We start from the raw sequence: 21,882 nt of genomic DNA, 5'->3' as shown, positions 1-21,882 counted from the left end.
CCACAACAGACTGTGTCAGTATTTCAGGGTTCTCAAGAAGACTTATGCTCGTTACGAGTGTAAAAAGTAGACAGGAGAGACAAATGAATTAAATATTTATGTCCTAAACCTAGAGCATTCAAATGGCAAGTTTAAAATAAAATAAACTTTTGATTTGCTTATTTTGTTGCAATTCACCTTTTTCTCCTAAAAAGTCATATTCTTAAAAGGCTTAACGCTGAGAACCTCACTTATTCCTTCATCCATAAAATGGGATTCATCACGGTACAGACCTGTAGGACAATTAAAGTAGTTTATGTTTTAAATAAACTACTCTTTTCCCTAACACATTATTTCACTTCATTGGTTGTCTCCGCAGTCCCCAACTTTCTGGCACGAGGTACCAGTTTCATGGAAGACACTTTTTCCATGCGGGGGCGGGCAGTGCATAGACGGGCATTCAGGCAGTGATGAGAGCGATGGGGGAGCAAACGTTGTAAATACAGATGAAGCTTTGCTTGGCCCCCCACCCCCACTGTTCACGTCCTGCTGTTCAGCCCCTAAGTTTCATGGAAGACAATTTTCCATGGGTGGGCAGCAGAGGTTAGGCCTCCCCGGGGGAGTGAAGGTATATAGAAAAGGTCAATCAACAAACTGACCAAAAAGGAAACAAGGACTTCATAAGCCTCCACACTTCTCTGTCACACAACACACCCCCAAACACACCCCCAAACACACCCCATTTTTCCTATTTCAACCATAACCACCAGCACTTCAGTGTTGACTTCAGGGGCCTTTGGAAGTTCTTGCTGTCTACTTCCCCCTCTAAAAATGTGTTGACAACCCAGATCTAAAACAATGATCTACCAAAAATATTTGCCACATGTTAAGACTATAAACTAAAATTGACCTTTTTATTCAAATGTATAATAACATACACACACACACCTGAAGCTAAATACCATGAGTTCTACCTGACTTCACAAGGTGTTGTGAGGATTTGATTAAATAATATAAGGTATGTGAAAGAGCTTTGAAAGCTGTAAAGTGTTAGGCATTATAATTATTACCTGACTTTGCAGGACTAGTAATATAACAGTTCCTCCTTCCCCCATCTTTTTCTTCCTCCTCCAAACCTTTCAAAGTACCTTGATTCTCCCTGCCCAAACAGTTCAGCATATTATGTCTAAAACAATGGCTCATGCCCCAAAACAGGGCTGTTCAATGACTCTATACAGGCCAAACTCAGCCCTAAACTGGCCTCTGCCAAGCATGCCATCCTGGATATCACATCACTAGGGAAATTTAAACCAGTTTCTTAGTAGTAATTACAGCATCATAAGAAATATGGACAGAAAATGGTTAAAAACAACACAAAGAGAGGGAGGAAGAGGGGATGTAACAGAACATATGATATGTTAAAACTGGGGAAAAAACACTCTAAAAGTTAAGTTGATTTGGGACATTCAAATATTCTCTCTTGTTTCATTTTGGTACTTGCTTTGGAGTCTTAAAAATCTAGCACATCAGCAACTAATAGAGAACACAATCAGCTGGGAGCGGTGGCTCACGACTGTAATCCTAGCACACTGGGAGGCCGAGGCGGGTGGATCATTTGAGCTCAGGAGTTCGAGACCAGCCTGAGCAAGAGCAAGACCCCGTCTCTACTAAAAATAGAAAGAAATTATATGGACAACTAAAAATATACACAGAAAAAATTAGCTGGGCCTGGTGGTGCATGCCTGTAGTCCCAGCTACGTGGGAGGCTGAAGCAGGAGGATCGCCTGAGCCCAGGAGTTTGAGGTTGCTGTGAGCTAGGCTGACACCATGGCACTCTAGCCTGGGCAACAGAGTGAGAGGGTGTCTCAAAAAAAAACAAAAAAACACAGTTATGTTTAATGCTATCTGGTATCTTCAAAGTAGCATGTTAGGTAGGCCCTTTTCTTGGCACAGCTCTCCCTTAGTTCAATTCCTTCCTCAAAACCCACTCTTCATATATCCCTTTAATCATAACCACCTACTAAACTTTACCCTAGAAATAACATCATCTGGAAAGCAAGGCCAACAAAGGGGAAAACATCAGATGCTAGAACTCCTGTCTTAAAAAACATCAGGTAACCTCACTTGATAATAGATTTTATATTTTTATTTAAATTTAAGGCCTACTAAACAAATACTATGGCTACCTCAAGTCAGTCTGGAATTCTCATTAAAGATTAAACAAACTAGGAGCCTAAGGCAACATCTTTTGCTCCTTTTCCTTCATTGGTCTCAGCCTTATTGCAAAACACTTCCTCCTTTCTCTGCTACCTTGCCCTACAAGGTGCATTCTTATATGCCATACATACCAATAGTTTCTATCATTTCATAAAGTTAACTTTTTCTTACCCTGAAGTCCTTTTCTTCCTATGACATCAAACAACTGCTTTTAAAATTTCCTAATTTTTCAAAACATTGTTAATTAGCACATACCAAATTAACATACTAACAAGTTATATTTTTACACTTTTCGTTTCCTGATTTGTCTTTTTCCTGTTGAAGCACACTATTTGATTACAACCAATTCTTAGGTTTTCTCTTAATTTTGACTAAATTATTTATGTGTTATAAAAATGCCCTACTGTGCTCAATTCTAAAATAACTAAATATTTATTCATCCAATTTTACAAAATGAGCTGTTATTGATTCCAAGAGCTTCATCAACAAAAAGTGATCTCTTAGATGCTTCAAAGAAACAACTGATTGTCACTGTGAAAAGTTAAGACCTCCATGGTATTAATGCAATATTCTTAACACTGGCTTAGAGAAAAGAAACAACTCAAATACAGTTTTGTGTCGCTTAATGATGGGGATACATTCTGAGAAATCATACTTAGGTAATTTCGGTGTTGTGCTAACATCATAGACTGTATTTACACAAACCTAGATGGTATAGCCTTCTACACACCTAAGCCATATAGTTCCTAGGCTATAAACCTGTACAGTATGTTACTATGCTGAATACTGTAGGCAACTGTAACACAATGATAAGTATTTGTGGATCTAAACACACCTAAATATAAAAAAGGTACAATATAAATGTGGTATAAAAGATAGAAAATGGCATACTTGCATAGGGCACTTACCACAAATGGAGCTTGCAGGACTAGAAGTTACTCTGGGTCAGTCCGTGAGTGGTGAGTGAACGTGAGGGCCTAGGATGTTACTATACACTACTGTAGACTTTATAAACACTGTACACTTAGGCTACATAGACTTACAAAAAGTATTCTTCTTTCTTCAATAATAAACTAACCTTGACTTACTGTAACACTTTTACTTTATAGATTTTTTATTTTTTTAACTCTTTTGTAGTAACACTTAGCTTAAAACACACACACTGTACAGCTGTACAAAAATATTTTCTTTCTTTATATTCTTATTCTGTAAGCTTTTTTCTATTAAAAAATTTTTTTTACTTAAAAAACTTTTTCGTAATCAGCAAGAAAAAATCAAGCAACCCTATCAAAAAGTGGGCAAAGGACATGAATAGAAATTTTTCAAAAGAAGATATAAAAATGGCTAACAAACATATGAAAAAGTGTTCAACATCTCTAATCCATCAGGGAAATGCAAATCAAAACCACAATGAGATATCACTTAACCCCAGTGAGAATGGCCTTTATCAAAAAAACCCAAAACAACACATGTTGGCGTGGGTGTGGAGAGACAGGAACACTAATACACTGCTGGTGGGACTGCAAACTAGTGCAACCCCTGTGGAAAGCATTATGGAGGTATCTTAAACAGATTCAAGTAGACCTGCCATTTGACCCAGCAATCCCATTACTGGGCATATACCCAAAGGAAAAAAGGTCATTCTGTAACAAAGACACATGTACCCGAATGTTTACAGCAGCACAATTCACAATAGCAAAGATGTGGAAACAACCCAAATGCCCATCAATACATGATTGGATTAGTAAACTGTGGTATATGTATACCATGGAATATTACTCAGCTATAAGGAATGATGAAGATACGACATCTCTATGGTTCTCCTGGAGAGAGTTGGAACCCATTATATTAAGTGAAGTATCCCAAGAATGGAAAAACAAGCATCACATGTACTCACCAGAAAATTGGTTTCCCTGAACATCACCTAAATACAAATCTGGGAACGACACCAATTGGACATCAGACTGAGGTGGGGGGTGGGGGAGGGGATGGGGGTATGCCTACACAATGAGTGCATTGCGCACCGTTTGGGGAGTGGTAACACTTGAAGGTGCTGACTCGGGAAAGGGGGGGTGGGGAAAAAATATGAAACTGTTGTTTTTAACTTGCATTGTTCACTTAATAATTTATCATGAATATTTCCCATATTATTTCATATCATTGTACAAGAAATAAAAAAAAAAAATCTTTTTCGTTATAAACTAAGACATAAACACACACATTAACTCAGCCCTACACAGGGCCAGGATCATCAATATCACTGTCTTCCACCTCCACATCTTGTCCCACTAGAAGGTCTCCAGGAACAATGACATGCAAGGAGCTGTCACGTCCTATGATAACAATGCCTTCTTCTGGAATACCTCCTGGAATACCTGCCTGAGGCTATTCTATGGCTTACTTTTTTCTAACAAACAGAAGGAATACAGTCTAAAACAATAATGAAAAGTATAATAAATTTATAAACAAGTAATATACTTAACATTATCAAATATTATGTACTATACATAATTTTATGTGCCATAGTTTTACATAGCTGACAACTGAGTAGGTGTGTTTACATCAGCATCACCACAAAAATGTGAGTAATGCACAGTGCTACATTACCATAGCCATGACATCACTAGGCAACAGGAATTTTTCAACTCCATTATAACCATACGGGACCACTGTTGTATTTGCAGTCCCACATTGACCAAAACCTTATGTGGCACATGACTGTACTATACAAATGGGTATATAAATTCAGGGTTATACGTGGCTATGCAAATTTATAGTCGTCCCAACGTACCAAGTTAAGACCATTAGCCAATAAAGAAGGAAAGACAAAAATGTTTTAAATCCTGTCACTTTCCCTTGATTCTCCTTTTTATTTCAGTACTGAAAAAGACTTCCTCTGGATTGCTGAAATGTTTAAATGAGTTCATTATTATTAAGTCACTTTAAAAGGTTACAAGCATTATATAAATTAAAAAGTTTTATTAGCACAGTAAAGAAAATACTTCATCATGGTAGGGGAATGTCTATGGCAGAGAGAGAGAATATAAGTATGTATCTGTCTCCCAAAAAGAAATGTAAAGGTATAAGCCTATCTCCCTTGCTCATCAAGAAAAATTTTTTAACAAATACCCACTCCGTATTTTCTAGTACACTGACAGCAACCTATTTAAATCCGAGGTGTAATACACTAAAAGGTCACACACTGCACTTCAGGTTGGAAAACAGTGGGAATCCTCCACAGGGCAAAGACAAAAAAAACCCCAACTTCTGATCTTTATTAATAAACAGAAGAATATTTTCTTAAAATAAAGGATAAATTTCACTACTGGTACTTTATTAGAATGATACACATTATAACTACTGTTCAAGATATGTTAGTGGGGGGAGTAGGTACTTTACTATTTATTAACCAAAAGTTATGATTGAAATATAAGTAAAGAATTCAGATTTCAACAGAAGGCAGAATTTTTTAATTCCGACATACTTAAGTCTATTTTATTTAAAACAGTAAAGCACAAAGCAGTTAGTATCATAATGTTAGTTTTCCAGCTTGCTGTTATGAAAAGCAGTCTGGACATGGAGGAATCCCGTATTATACATGAAAATCCCTGAAGACTAAATAACAGCAACACATCCGAGCCAAGGACAGTGAACCAGTATCCCTTGCGAAGCACAAACACTTCTAGATCAAGTACTCTAAAAACACTTGCAAGTAAAATTTTCAATTACCTTTAGCCTGGGGCAAGAGCATTACCTAAATATACCCCATCAACAACTCCTCTAAATCTCACTCTCACGGCAAAATACTCCCAAACTTTCTTTTCTGAATAAAAATGGCGCTGCTTTTCCCATCACAATACAGTTTATTTCTCAGTAATCCCTAGGCCCTGGAAACAATCAAACTCGATTGGCCTCATTTAAATGCCACCCTTCCCTAGACGTCGTCAAAAGCGTTCCTGAGGGCTGGAGGAAGAAGACGGTGGCTGTTCCAATCCACAAGGTTGCAACTTTCTCAGCTAGAATCCTGGGATTCACTCACTGACTTTTCCTCATCACCTCTCTGCCTTCCCCAAACTGTTGCCTCTCGGTTTCTCTTAAAGCACACTTCGACGCAAACTGTCCCCAAAGTGCGGCCCCTCACGCCCATCCACGCCGTCTCCGAGGCGCCCTTCACACCAGGACCCAGCCATCGGCCTCTCCGGAGGCTGCCGGGCGCCACACGCGGGCAGGGCACCCACGCCGGCCTCGCGGCCCCGGCCTTCCGCACCCTGTCTGCACCCCTGTCCATGTGCACCGCGAGCCGCTCCGGGACCCGGTCGCCAGGTCCGAGCGCCGCGGCCACGGACGGCAGTGGCAAGCATGCACTCGCGCACGTCTAGATAAAGAGCCCTCCCCAGCTGGCTGTCGCCGGCACCGCCGTGCCCACCCCCGCCTAGGGCCGGGGGCGCACGCCTAGGAGGGGACAGCCCAGAGCAAGGGGCTCCGGGACAATAACCGGCTTGACGCCCCCTCCCTTCCAGGGAGGCGGGCAGAGTGGCACCGGGCGCCCGGCCCCAGCCCCCACCCTCCTCCCGGGCCCCCGGGCGGGTGGCACCGCAGCCGAGAGGGGCGGCGAGGGCGCGACGCCCCAGACGCCGGAGTGCCCCGGGGTACCTGGTCGATGGGCAGCTGCACGGCGTTGCTGAGGGGCTGCAGCAGGGTGGAGCCCGTGGTGCTGGTGGTGGCCATGGCCGGGCCTCGGCGCTCCACCCGGCGCGCTCCGGCCGCCCGCTCGCCCGCTCGCGCTGTGCCGGGCGACGACGAGGATGGGGATGCAGCCGCGCGTCCGCCCCTGGGCCGCCCGCGGTCGGAGAGCGGCGCAGGGAGGGCCGGGGAGGGGCCGGGGGCGGCGCCCGCTTCGCACCTCCCCTCCGCCTGCTGCCGGCCGCCCGCGCCCGCCGCCCCCGACCGCCCCACACTCGCGCAGCCCCTCCCGCCAACGCCCCCGCCCCGCCCCGCTGCCCCCACCGCCCCCGCCGCATCCCCCGCCCCCGACTTCCAGCAGCTTCCAGCGCCCCCTCCCCACCTCGCGCGCTCTCGCGCCAGACAGCCCCGCGGCCCAATCGCGGCGCGGAGCCCCGACGACCGCAGCCAATCGGAAGGCGCCGGCCGCGCCGCGCCCCTCCCCCGTGCCGAGGACCCCGGCCAGGGGCCCGGGCTGCCGCCGGAGGGCGGCCGCTGGCGGCGGGAAGCGCGTGCCCGAGTGGGAGCTAGTGAGGGCATCTTTGCCTCCGTCCCCCTATATTTCTCCTCCCTGGAGAGTGTAGCGGCCCCCTTACCCTTCTTTGGGAGGGACAGTGGACAACAAAGGGGCGCGAGGTGGCGGCCAGACAAAGGGGCGATGTGAGGGACGCGATCGAGCCAGCGCCTGGGGAAGTTGGGGACAAAGCTGGGGGCTGGGAGCAGTAGGACGACAAACCAAAAAACTGACCTAGCTAAGAAATCCCTTTGTCTCTGAGAGTGCTGTGTAAAAGCCCAAACTTGAGAACACTTCCAGTGTGGTCTGACCCGTCAGTCACCCTCGAGCCCCACCTGGGCCTTCCAGGAGACGGGAGCGGCAGGAAACGGGTCACACCATTGCTGTGTTAACGCTTAGTTCTTTGATGGCCAGCCGCCCTCAGTAAAGGTCCCACAGACCTCCCGACACAAAAGTTATTTCTAAGCATCTGGTCAACCCTTGAGCTCATTCTCCTCTCAACTTGAATTCTGCTGTGTCCACATACCTTCAAAGGGCGGGGCGGTTGTCATGTATAGTCTATTTGCCCCAAACTTAATAAAAATAAATCATTTGAGCGTCTTGAAAATGCAAGCATCAACGTTTGTTCAGAAGACTTTAAAAGAGAAAAAATGCCAGAGTAGAGTTATCAGGAGAGCTCAAAATTCAAGGATTTGACAGTTTGAAATTTGGGTAGAAATAACTAACGTTTTTTGAGAATTTAACCGCATGCGATTACCATGAGAGAGAGATAGTATGGTACCTCAATTTCAGTCAAGGAAATTGAGTCACAGAAAATTTATGTAATTTGCCCAAGATCTCACAGCTGATAAATAGTTGGAATCCAAGTAATCTACCTCCAGAACTGACCTGTTAACACTAGGCCTTCTTGTTCCTCACACTTAAACCCATTCTGGAAATTCCCATCGGCTGTCAGGTGTAGCATTTACTTGATGACTAATCTGGAGTCTTAAATAATGAGACAGCACAGATACAAATGCACCTCAGTAAACCAGTCTGTGGACTTCAGCTGTCTCCGAAAAGGAGGGAGTTGAAACTAATCAGTACAGTCCCTTCCTGCCTAATATTCTTCCATTGGTTAACTTAACCCTAGTTTGGTAGATTCTCAGCCCAAACAGAGAGTAGAGGATGGAAGAATCAAAAAACGAGGACCATCATTCCCCTGGGGTAGGGTAGTGTTCCAATGAGAGTTGTAATCAATTAGAAAGCAAATCTGTTCAATGAGCTGCTTATTAAAATATATTATCCCAATAATCTGGATGTCTCTGTTAATGTAATCTTAGAAAAAACTATTTTTTCCTTTCTTCGGAGAAGTGTAGAGGAAGTGTACAGGTGGCTGAACATATAAACTGAAGGAAAAATTGAAATACCATTTTAAAAACTTAAAAAGTGGGTGTTCGGAACATATTGCAACCTAAAGTAAGCAGCATAAAGATACACTCTCTGAGCTGGAACAAATAATATCTACAAAAAGGAGTTTCCTTAGTCTGAATTTTTGTTTTAGTAGGAAATGACAGAACATAGTCTCTATTTGGGGGTGACTATATGAAATTATTTACTTTAATATCTATTAATAAAATGGGGAAGCTTTTAGCTATATGGGAAAATTTAGCTGGGTCAGAGTCATAAAGCTATAGGTAAAATACAGTATGGCAACTATTAATAATAATAGCTTAGATTTTGGAGTCAAACAGACCTGGGTTTTTTGCTGTCTCTGCCATTTATTAGCTACAAGATCTTGGGCAAGTTACTTAACCTCTCTAAGCCTTAGTTTCTTCGTGCATAAAAATGGTACTACTACTACATGTCATAAGGTTATAAAAGTGTGCCTATATGAAGATAAAACTTAAGAAATATTATATTAGAGTTCTCCAAAGAAACAGAACCAATAGGATTATATATAAACATGTAGAAAGAGATTTATTATGAGAGTTGGAGTCAAAATTATGGAGGCTGAGAAGTCCCGCAATCTGCTATCTATAAACTCCCAGAAAAGCAGATCGTATAGTTCCAGTTCAGACCCAAAGGCCTGAGAACCAAGGGAGCCAATAGTATAATTCAGTTCGTGTCTGAAAGCCCAAGAACCAGGAGCAACAATATCTGAGGGCAGGAGAAGATGGATGTCCCAGTTCATGCAGAGAGACTGAATTCACCCTTCTTCCACCTTTTTATTCTATTTGGGCCCTCAACGGATTGGAAGATGTCAGCCCCCAATGGTGAGATAGGATCTTCTTTACTCAGTTTACCAATTCTAATGCTAATCTCTTCAAGAAACATGTTCAAAGACATACCCAGAAATAATGTTCCATCAGCTAGCTGGGCATCCATTAGCCCAGTCAAGTTGACACATACTATTAATCATCCAAGAAATTTAATGCAATTCTGAAAATTTTTCCCATATTAAAAGTACCACATCTTCATGTTTTTAATGAAGAAACTGGAAACCAATATTTTCAGCTAGTAACTCAGTGATGATAGCATAAATTGTCTGCAGGCCTTCTGACCAGAATCTGCTAATTAGACCAGAAGCTCTTAAATGGAGATGAAAGAGGAAAGAATTGAACTAATTATATATAATGCCTCACTGTCCTACCTCAGATAGCATCCACCCTATAAAAAGGGATTCTCATGTTCTTAATTCTTAAAAACACTGACATTTATTGAGTACTTGCTATGTTCAGGGAACTGTGTAGGATGCTGTAAAGAATAAATGATGCTTATAATCAAAAGAAGAAAGTCATATTCACAGAACAGAGAGAGTAAAGTTTTAAAAGAAAAGTACCAAGTAAGGTCATTTTCTAAATGTTAAAATCAAAAGAACATATCTAGATGAAAGAAAGTTGGCTGGAAGTCAAAAGACTTGAACTTTAACCCTAATTTTTCCACCATGTAGCTGTGAACTTTTCTGTGCCTTAAGTTTTACATTATCAAATATGGATAATGGTAACCATTTGTCCTATCTCATAGGAGTATTGTGAATCTGAACATAAAATTAATAATAGACTAAATTATTTTAAAGCTATTAGTACTATTAGTATGAGAAATAATAACTAGTAGTAAAGGGATTTCAATACAGCAGCCACATTGTTAACAAGAGTTGCTAACTTAGGTCAAAGAGTGAGAACACTGAGCGGCGGTTACGTGTAATAGGATGGCAGAGTAGCAGTGTACTTGTCCTGGCTTCATTGCCCCTGCCTCCTAAAATGTCTATGATAATTAAAGCTTGCTAAAATGAAATTTTCCTTTCTCAACTTATTTCTAACTTTGAATAAACCACTCAGAAGAAGTGATCTGCCAAGCTGCTTTTGTTTCATAAACATGGTTGTATCATGAAATTAGAGCTCTTAGGCAATTATTTTGCCTATTCTATGCCCCTATACCCTGGAATAACTTTGATGATGCAGGGCCTTGAACCGTACACATAACAACCCCAGTTAACTGATTGGCATCTTTAAGCACGTACAAGCTTACCCTAACTTGAGACCAAAAAATGGAATAGAGAATGCCACTCTTTCAGACCTACCACGGTTGAATCAGTAAATCACAGAGTAGGCTAAACAAGAGGTAGGGAGAAGTCCTGGCTCTACTATTTTCTGGCTTTACCACTGACGTGGACCATAACAACAAATCACTTATCTTCAATTTCATTGTGTATATGTCAGGAGATTTTTAAAAAATGATTTCACATGTCCCCTCTTCCTCTAAAATTATATGATTCCCAAGAGTTTCTGGACTTTTTCTATCTTCCTGAGCCTACAGTCAGTCTAGGTTTATTTGGCTAAAAGATGCAAACAAAACTATTTATTATTCATCGGTCTGAGAATAGCATTGCTTTCTAGTTGCTATACAGATTTTAACAACTACGTCTAATTTATTATATATCTAATCAGTTTTCCTTCTTAAAAATGTCTACTATTTCTCAGTGGCCTGTGAAGATTTCTGTTTTATATCTGTGCATCTCGGGGAAACATTTCATTTTCCTCATAGATTTATTTGGCTTTTTTATTTTTATGCGAATAAGACAAATCTCAAAAGAACACTCGCTTTATGCTTATTTCCTGTATCATAAATGTGCAATCTGTAACCCCTGATCCCTAGGTATAGAAAAACAAAGTACAAACTCTTTCATGCTTCCATAGGTTTGCATAATAGTATTTGTGTCCAAATTATGAAACATCCTAACTGTAAACACCGTAACCACCCCAGGTTTCATCATAATCACCATTATCATTAGCAGCATTTATTCCATCTACTCGGGGCATTGCACTGGGTAAGGTGTCATTTTCTCTGTTCTGCCTATTATTTCAGGTTCTTTCTGTTTATCTATAACTGTAAGACGAGTCCCCTTCCTGATAGATGTTGACATATCACGGCTTTTCTAAACAGCCCCGTCTGGCTGCTGGGGGAGGAGTCACAGAAACCCTCTTCTGTTGCCAGCTCTGTAACAAAGAAAAAGCTGGAGGTTATTCTCCAGCCCACCGAAGGGTTCTGTGTGATCCCCAGACGCCCATCACTTTCAGCAGATGTCCCTCTTTGTGGGTAAATGTGTTAGCGTATTTTGTTGTCGATATTTTTTGCTTAAACCCTTCCTCCATTATTATCATTTGTTAGATGCTGCTTTTTGGTCCACAGATTACAATACCAACGCCAGAGCCCAAACCAGTAAAGAATTAGGAGCGAGAATCATCTCTACCCACGAAGTCTGTAGTTTCCACATGGAACCTGGTTCTCTTGCCAAAGAACTTGCTCTCCAAGACAGGTGATTCATCTGGCTAAACATGCGGTACCTGCTAAGGAATGGCCTTATAATCAGATAATGGCTTGAATTCGATTTCATCAAATTATCTTTTAATTTATTTTCCACTTTTAAGCAGATAGTTATTCCCTCTTATTTGGGATTCTGTGTATAAATTCTGACCTAGCCTTAAAATACTGTATCTCACAAGGCAGTTATTATTGAAACCACGAAACATTAAAATTAAAGGGAAACCTATCATGAAAGAGATACCAGATTCTCCCAAGGAAGCTTAAATTTATAAATACTGGGTTACCACTTCCAAAGTGAGAATGTAATCAGATGGAAATACCCACCAAGGGAGTATTTCTCCATTTGAAATATTGTCCTTACCTTTGCTGAGGCATTGGGTGGGTAGGATTATAGAAAGTACAAGGTTAAAGAAGTTGGGCACTGGAAGGAGACTGCCTAAGTTTGAAGTCCACTTATTTGATTTTGGGCAAGTTACCTAGCCTCTTTGGGCCTCAATCTTCTAACCTATAAAATGCAAATAATAATGATTTTTTGTGCCATTCAAGTAACTTAATACACTTAATATCTTGTCATACTGTAAGCTCTCAATAAATATTAGCCATCATCACATACATCATCATCATCACCATTGTTTTTGTAGGATTAGCAAGTCTTATGGTATGTGATCATATTTATCACAGGTATCATATACCAGATAAAAGGTATGTTAAAAACAAATTGTTGCTTTAGTCAGCTTATCCCTCCAAATTGAGAGGGAGAAAAACCACTGAGGGATATGGAGTATAAGAGGCACATTAAATTATTTAATAAATTCTTGGCCTACCTCACCTGAAAGCATTAATAGAGTTTTGCATTTACAGAAGTAAATAGGATGTCAACTAGTTTAAAACTTTTTCTTCTTAAATGCTGAAATACACTGCAGTGAGTTAGATTATTTTGTTTTTAGCTGTCAATATCTATTCTGAGTCTTTACAACCTACACAGTAGGAAAAGGATTTTAAAAAGACAAACAATAATTTATATCAGGACTTCACGGGTAAGCACTAAGCAAATGAATGCATAATTTATAATTTGGAGTTCAGTATTACTTTTTGGCACATTTAAAATTATTACTCTGATTAATGAATTTGAAAATTCCAGGCACCATTAGATTTCATCCTATGTAAAGTATTTCTCTAAATACCATCTTTATTCCACAAATATTTATGTTTTTTTGGTTAGCATCTAGCTAGTAACCAATGAACTTATCCTACATTATCTAGGACAAGAGCAAGGAACTTGATCTTACTGCAGAAAGCTACTCTATTCCTCTTTGTGTGAAATAAATTCAGCTACTGGTCCCTAGATACTTCTCTGAGAGAGCACTTAAAATTGTTCTCTTTGGAGTGTCGTTGAGAAATAAATTAAAAGACAAATAAAATCAACTCAAGTATTAGTATGTCTGATACAACCCAACAAGACAGTGCATCTCACTGGGGTCCGAGGACCATCTTTGTCAGAATCCCTCTGGATGCTTATTTACAACCCAGATCCCTGGGCAATAGTGAACACATAAAGAATCATAATTTCTAGGTCAGGGCGTTTCATCCGTGTTTATAGTTAATTCCTGAGCACATACCGAAGTTTAAGAACCACTGCTGTAGGCCTTTAATATCTCTTATTTTGGTAAGAACTTCATTATGATTAAGAAAATACAGAAATAATTCATTTGTGCTGATTGTTATACCACATCAAGTAATTTAACTAGGTTTTATTAAGTGTCTTTTCAATTTCCAAATAGTAAATCCATAACCCTTTTCCTGTTAAAATGTTAAGTTCAGTAATATTAAGTTAATACTACTAATAGTAACTATGACAACTAACATTACTAGACCCATTTTTGTTATTAAATAAAATAAAAATCAATGCTCAGAGTTAATTCTTATTGATTGTATATGTATAATAAAGATATAAATATTCCTCTGTATTTCTGAGTAACTAAGGTTTCTTGCAAATTTCAGAAACCTGCCAACTTTGAGATCTTGTATTTGAAAGCTAGCATTGGCCATTCAAGTGATAGTGCATTTGGACCAGGAAGACAGTTCGGAAGTAAAGGGAATTCATGGAGCACAGTGTTCAGTTTTAAGAGGCTCATCTAGATTAAGACCCATAATAATATATATGTGTAATATCTATGCCAAACGATGGTATATCTGAGGTCTTCTGTGAAGAAAAAGTAGTCATAGACAAAAATTAAGATTGTCAAGGAAGAAAATGAAGAAAGGAGCAAATAAGATGTTTTAGAACAGGGCAGCCATTTCTTTTCTCTTGCTTTTATTTTTTGAATTTCATTTCACTTTTATTTTTATTAAAATAATACATGTACAATTTTAAAAACAAATAGTACTATAAGATTTTAACAAAAAAGAGAATTCCCTGTCCTACTTCTTCTCACTCCTGATTTCTGCTACCCATAGTTAACACTTTCAACCCTTACAACTGTTTCTATTGGAATTGACCTCCACATTTTCTTGAAAACAAAAAACAAGATATTTATACTGCTGTTTCAGGACTTTTTCATTTTAAACATTATAAATTATCAGTCTTACTATATGGATGATGAGAATACAACTCTTTTTCCATTCTTCCTTCAACCCTATTCCCTATTCTCCCAGTATAATTATATCACTACCTTGAGTTAAATGAATATTTAGTATTTTCATTATTAAGAATTTATAAGTTATAGGCATTTCCCTCATTGAAAATTATTGCAATGGATAAACATGAGATAACAATGCATTTCACACATAAGAAAAGTTCATGTTATGAGAAAGGGGATTTGTACAATAAAACAGGAAACAAATGTGAACAGGCCACTCGGAACACACCCAAATCTATGCACTAAGATTGCACCCATCAGCTAGCTCACTGTGTGTCATCGTTTTCATAATCCCTAAAACAACCACTTATGAAATATAAGTGAGAACATTAAGAAATATGAGATCCATCTCCTGTTTCTGATTTTCACAATATCAGTGCCAAGCTCGTAAAACCATCTTCATCATTGACTCAAAATGTTAAATGTTTCCAAAGTAAAAAGGAAATTTAATTCTTATAGCCTGCTGAGTAGGTTTTGCTAAAATAGTGAATTTCATCTACTTAAGAAAAATCTTTCACAATTTATATTAAAATAGCGTAAGTAACAAAGAACACCAATTAAATGTTCTTTGTTACTTAATCACTTTGTCACTAAGAGTAATGTCTACACATATTAAAGTATCCATATGAACCATGTTCTAATTAAATAGAATGTTCACTAAATCAAACAACTTTACATATCATAAAATATAACTATCAAAGACTATGAATTCATCTATCAGAAGTTTCCAAATACTTGTTCCCATATTATTAATAATATTTGTGCACTAAGAATTATAGTTTATTCACAAAAGAAAAATAAAACACACATGCATTTTTATAATTTAAAATAGTTCATACTACAAATGAGCAATATTCAGATTTAAGTTTTGGACCAAGTTTACTTTTTCCTAAGTCATACTTATGTCAAGACTTCCTTACAAAAATATATCTTAAGTGAATGAAGTAGAAAAACTTGCTGTAGTATTTCCGATGCCAATTTCTTCTTATAGAGATTTGAAAACATAAACCTATTCTGAATTAAGATATTTGTCAAGATTCGGGGTGTAAACTTTTTTTTTAAACAGACATGGTCTCATTCTGTTGCCCAGACTGTAATGCAGTGGCATGATCATAGCTCATTGCAGCCTCAAACTCCTGGGCTCAAGCTATCCTTCTGCCTCAGCCTCCTCAGTAGCTGGGACTACAGGAGTGTGCCACCACACCTGGATAATTTGTTTTTATTTTTTGTTGAGATGGGGTCTCGACATGTTGTCCAAGCTGGTCTCAAACTCTTGGCCGTAAGGAATCTTCCCTCGTCGGCCTCCCAAAGTATTGAGATTACAAGTGTGAGCCACTGTACCTGCCCACGGGATATAAACATTTTGTCAGGCAAACAATTTAGTGAAAAAAATTGACCTTCATTTTAAAATAAATGCAATCTCATAATAAGCACCTGGACTTCCAAGTTGAAATACATCTTGAATTTCTAGAAAAGACATATGCTTTATTTAAAAGGGGGAGTGTGAGTTATAAATTTACCAACACATTGAAAATGCATTAGTTTTAGAAAAGCCAATACTGCTTCTGAAGATGTAGGCAGTGGGTTATAATGTGAACATGAATTTCAGAAAATATTACTTCTCCCCTTTATTCTTGTGGAAAGTGAAATACATCTTTGACTTTGGGCAGTGGTCTCATTTGATGATGTGGGTAATATATTTGATTTTTTTATACAAAACAAGCATTTCCTCCCCAAGCCCAAAATCACAGATCTTTTAAGAAGTAATAGCGATATAGCCAAATGAGCCACCATTCCTTATTATAAAGTAGAAATTCTGAGCAATATTTTCACCCATGGCTTTTTTGATATCTGTAAGAGCTTTAAGAACTTTGGCTCAAACTAAAATTCTCATCAGCCTATAAAAAATAGCAATGAGAACAACCACAAGGTCCATCATGGGAAGTTTTCCACTATTTCCAACATAAGTTCAATTAACCAATACAAAGCACAAGCACAGTAGTGCTGCAGGGAAAGACCAGGGCTCCAAGGTGACACAGGATTATGCAGGAGAAAAATATTCTTTCTGCAGTCAGGACCATTCTAACTTACTAACCATCTGGAGAATGAAACAAAACAGATTCCACTCGAATGGATAAGCAGAATTACCTTTAATGGTCCTAGTATTAGAAATTTAAAGAACATTGCTTTTGCCTTTAAAACTTCTACAGGTGGCAAAATTAAGATGAAATCAACTCACCAATATAATTGGGCAGCTCACTGAGTTGTCTGAGAATATTTTTAAAGGCATACAAAATTCATTAACTTAAGATTTCTGTAAGTATTGGTTATTTGTTCATTGATTCATTTATTCACAAAATATTTACTGAGTTCCTACAGGTGTCAGGTACTGTGTTAATCACTGGGCATATCAGAATGAACAGGAATATTAGTCATCTGAAGATTGGAATATCCTTATGTTTACTGAGGAGATCATAGGAACATATCTAAGTGTTTCTGTGAACTGCAACCTCCTTTATTATGTGCCTAACCTCAGTGTACGTGCACCACTTGTACTTTATTCTAATGCATGTCATAAGAGCTTTGACAATTGCCAAGCATGTTACTCAATGAAACACAATTTTTTATTATCTGAAATTTTGTTTCTGAATACCATAAATAGAACTTAAGGTACATTTTGTTACTATATCAATGGGCCAAATACTTTCAAAAACAGCTGACAGCTTTTAAATTTTTAATATAGTTGGCAGGTTAGATAGGTATAAAATAGACAAGGATCAAATTAAAAGAGAATTTATTTTTATTTTATTTTGTTTTGTTTTGAGACAGAGTCTTGCTCTGTCACCCAGGCTAGAATGCCAGGCAGTTAGCCTGGCTCACAGCAACCTCAAACTCATGGGCTCAAGCGATCTTCCTGCCTTAGACTCCCTAGGAGCAGCTGGGACTGCAGGTGTGGGCCACCGCACCCAGCTAATTTTTTTTTCAGTTGCCCAGCTAACTTTTTCTATTTTTAGTAGAGACAGGGTCTCACTCTTGCTCAGGCTGGTCTCGAACTTCTGACCTCAAGCAATCCTTCCGCCTCGGCCTCCCAGAGTGCTAGGACTACAGGCATGAGCCACTGCACCTGGTGGAGAATTTATTTTAATCAATAAAATAGAAGGCCTCCTTTTATGTCCATTATTTAAATCTTTTTTTTTTTATTTCATCTTATTGTTATGGGGGATACAGAATTGCAGGTTACATACGTTGCCCATGTACCGCCTTTCCCCCCAAGTCAGAGCTCCAGGCATGTCTGTTCCCCAGGTAGTGCGCGTTGCACCCATCATGTAGGTATATATCCCTCCCTTCCCCACCCCCCCTTCCTGAGTCAGCACCTTCAAGTGTTACCATTCCCCAAATGGTGCGCAATGGGGGTATTTTAATCTTTTAATAACAAAATATGTATTTCAACTAGACTTCTTATAACTTCAATCTGAAAACTGATCATTTTGACCACTCTTTCAATATATTTCAGCAAGTTTTCGCCCTGAGATTAGGGGAGAAAGAAGACTAAAACTCTATGGGCCTTTGATCAAAATCATTAGTGACAAAAATAAGATAGGAAATGAAGAATTATTAAATGAACATTATACTGCCAGAACCTCAGGCATGTTTAATTACCTTCACCTAATATCTTGCAAATGTTTCATGAGCCGCAAGGGAAGCTGATGGAGTGTGGATAGATTGATATAAAACCAACTTAACTGCTGAGAAAGACAACTCAAGTGTGTTGGGTCAGGGAATCAGCTTTCTCAGTGCCTCAGTCTAAAATCATTATCATGGTACTCATGGTAAAAAAAATGTCACCAAGGCCGGGCGCGGTGGCTCACGCCTGTAATCCTAGCACTCTGGGAGGCCGAGGCGGGTGGATCGCTCGAGGTCAGGAGTTCAAGACCAGCCTGAGCAAGAGTGAGACCCCGTCTCTACTAAAAATAGAAAGAAATTATCTGGCCAACTAAAATATATATATATACAAAAAATTAGCCGGGCATGGTGGCGCATGCCTGTAGTCCCAGCCACTCGGGAGGCTGAGGCAGTAGGATCGCTTGAGCCCAGGAGTTTGAGGTTGCTGTGAGCTAGGCTGACGCCACGGCACTCAATCTAGCCCAGGCAACAAAGCGAGACTCTGTCTCAAAAAAAAAAAAAAAAAAGTCACCAAAATAAAACAAGAAAAGGATCTATGATTGGTTCAACAAATGTATGCAAAATATTGCATCTAAGACTTTTGGACCCCCCCAAAATTGTTGAGTTTTTTTAATTTAAAAAATTGTGTTTATTTAGAAGCATTCAGAATGTCAACAAAGCAGCTGCAATTATTTTTTGTTTTGCAATTACAGAGTGGTTTCCAGTTAACAGAACAACAATTATTTCGTATAAGCTGCATCAGAGACAACTGAAGATGAACAAACTATTGCCATCCCCATATATAACTAATCTGTGCAACAACAAGAACCTGCTTTAAATTTCCATGCCAATTTACAAACCCCATACTGTACCAGGGGAGGTTAGTGGCTACTGAAAATACCACCAGGACAGGGCTAGCAGTAGTGTGACTATACAAAAAAAGACATTGCACAGTTTAAAAACAAATCTTACACAGCCTTACATTTCAATTTTTTTTTTCCTTAAAAGGAGTGAGTTGTCTATGGGGAGTTAAATGCTTTAATAGACAAGAAAAAAAGCTGCATAGAACCAGCTGATCCTCCTCCTCCTCCTCCTCCTCCTCCTCCTTTTTGAGACAGAATCTCACTCTGTCACCCAGGCTAGAGTCGAATGGTGTCATCATAGCTCACAGCAACCTCAAACTCCTGGGCTCAAGCGATCCTCCTGCCTCATCCTCCCAAGTAGCTGGGGCTACAGGCGTGCACCACCACACCTGGCTAATTTTTCTATTTTTTGTAGAGATAGGGGTTCACTCTTGCTCAGGCTGGCCTGGAACTTTTGGTCTCAAACAATCCTCCCAACTTCAGCCTCCCAAAGTGCTGGGATTACAGGCATAAGTCACCGCGCGCAGCCCATCATCATCTTTTTCATCCTCCTCCTCATTCTCATCCTCATCTTCCTCCTCTTCCTTCTTTTCCTTGCTTTTTTCAGCCTTGACAACTCCCTTTTTTGTTGCAGCAGGCTTTCCTTTAAGTCAGTATACAGCAATATCCTTGTATCATCTTTGCAGCCTTTTCATAAGGCTGCTTGTTGCCCATAGCAATTATCCCGCATCTCTCCCAGTTTCTTTGCAACATCACCAGTAGATAGGCTGGGATGTTCTCTTTTAATTTGGGGGCAATACTCAGAACAGAAGAATAAAAAGGTGGAAGGAGCCTTCTTGGGTGCACTGGGATCCTTGAACTTCTTTCATGTTTCTTCTTTAGGAGGGATAAAGGTTTTCATTTCTTTTTTATAACCTTTGCCATGTCTTCAGATTTTCCTTTCCTTTTAGCAGATATGGCTTTCCACCTCCCTGAGCACCTCTTAGAAAACTCTTCAGAAGTTGACCAAAGCACTTGGGTGCTTCCTCTTGTGCTCCTCCTGGTAGCTTTACACAAAGAATGCATATGATGACATTTCGCCTCTCAGCTGCTTAGGTTCCCCTTTGCCCATATTTAGTTATTTTTTCCTCAGCAAGGCACAGAGTCACCCAGTGCCTGCCAGGCTCTCACTTGCTCTGGCATTGTCTCTACCGAGCTCAGTGTCTCAGTGTACCACAATGGCTGTCGAATTATTTCAAATAGCTGCAGCCCAATATGATACTAAGCATTTTATTTATATATACACACACGTATGTATGTGTATATATATATATGAACTCATATCATAACTCTAAAATCTTTTACATGCTATATCTAGAATATAAAACTGCTTCAACATAATTAAACAAATACTGAACCATTGGTTTTAGAACTAGAAAAGTCCTCTACCGCCCTTCAATTTAACAAATGGGAAAACGGAGGCACAGAGATGTATGTTAATTTACCAAGTTCACAGGGCAATTGAGTGGCAGAGCAGAAACTTCACGCCAAATCTTTGCATCCGGAACTTTCCAGATCTCACGTGAGAGCACCCACCCTGTGCCAACATGTTACAAGGGGCATGAGAGAGTTACAAAGAGCTTACAGAGGACTCACCATGCAATTGAGAAGGCAAAATACAGACTTCCACACCCAAAACAACCCGAAACAACTAGGTGGCAATACAAGGTTGTACATGATAATTTAAAAAACAAAAACAAAAGAGTAAAGTGCTATGGGCATTCAGAGAAGGGAGATAATTTAGGTTTGAGGATGGAGAAATAGTTTCATGGACTGTATCTTAGAATGGTACAACTTATTCTTAACTTTTCTTTGGAAATAATTTCAGTCTTAAAATAATTACAAAAATAAAAGTAGTGCAAGGAACATTTGTATACCCTTTATCCAAATTCAGACTCATCTGCTGTTAACATTTTACCCATTTCCTTCATCATTTGTGTTCACTGTTTATTTATTTATTTTACACACACATTTTCCTGAAGCATTTAAGAGTAAATTACATACATTTCCTTTGTATATTTTTTGAAATTAGGATATTTTCTTAAATAACCACACTACAATTATCAACTTCATAAGTTATATTTATACACAATGCATTTATCTAATCTACCAATCTATAATCCATATTCCAATTTTTTCAGTTGATTTAATAGCATTTTTTAACTGTCAGGCATTTTTCCCATTACACCCATTAGAGGGTCCAGCCGAGGGTCAGGTGTTGCACTGAGTTATCAAGGCTCTCTCTGTAGCCTCTTTCATCTGGAACATTTCTACGGTTTTTCTGTGTCCTTCATAACACTGACACTTTTGAAGACTACAGTTCTAGTTTTTCTTTTCTTTTCTTTCATTTTGTGATTACCTGATATTTCCTTTTATCCCATTGGGGTTCTGTGTTGTTGGCCAGACCACTGCATGGGCAATGTTGTATCCTTTTCAGGGT

The 21,882-nt window shown here is 39.5% G+C and overlaps 1 protein-coding gene and 1 pseudogene across 1 annotated transcript in view; both read right to left on the bottom strand.

Annotated features, from left to right (window-relative positions):
* The window catches only part of MBOAT2 (membrane bound O-acyltransferase domain containing 2), a 125,642-nt gene extending 118,718 nt beyond the window's left edge, over positions 1 to 6,924 (bottom strand). Inside the window, exon 1 of the mRNA XM_069494795.1 lies at positions 6,850 to 6,924. Within this exon, the coding sequence (XP_069350896.1) occupies positions 6,850 to 6,924 (75 nt within the window). The remainder of the gene's footprint in view (positions 1 to 6,849) is intronic.
* A 12,530-nt stretch (positions 6,925 to 19,454) lies between these two features.
* LOC138399507 (high mobility group protein B1 pseudogene) lies at positions 19,455 to 20,514 on the bottom strand (annotated as a pseudogene).
* Between the last annotated feature and the right edge of the window lie 1,368 nt (positions 20,515 to 21,882).

This window comes from Eulemur rufifrons, chromosome 19 (assembly GCF_041146395.1).
Source record: "Eulemur rufifrons isolate Redbay chromosome 19, OSU_ERuf_1, whole genome shotgun sequence".
Classification (NCBI taxonomy): Eukaryota; Metazoa; Chordata; class Mammalia; order Primates; family Lemuridae; genus Eulemur; species Eulemur rufifrons.
Note: the sequence above shows the minus strand (reverse complement) of the source record. Positions and strands in the feature narration are given on the sequence as shown.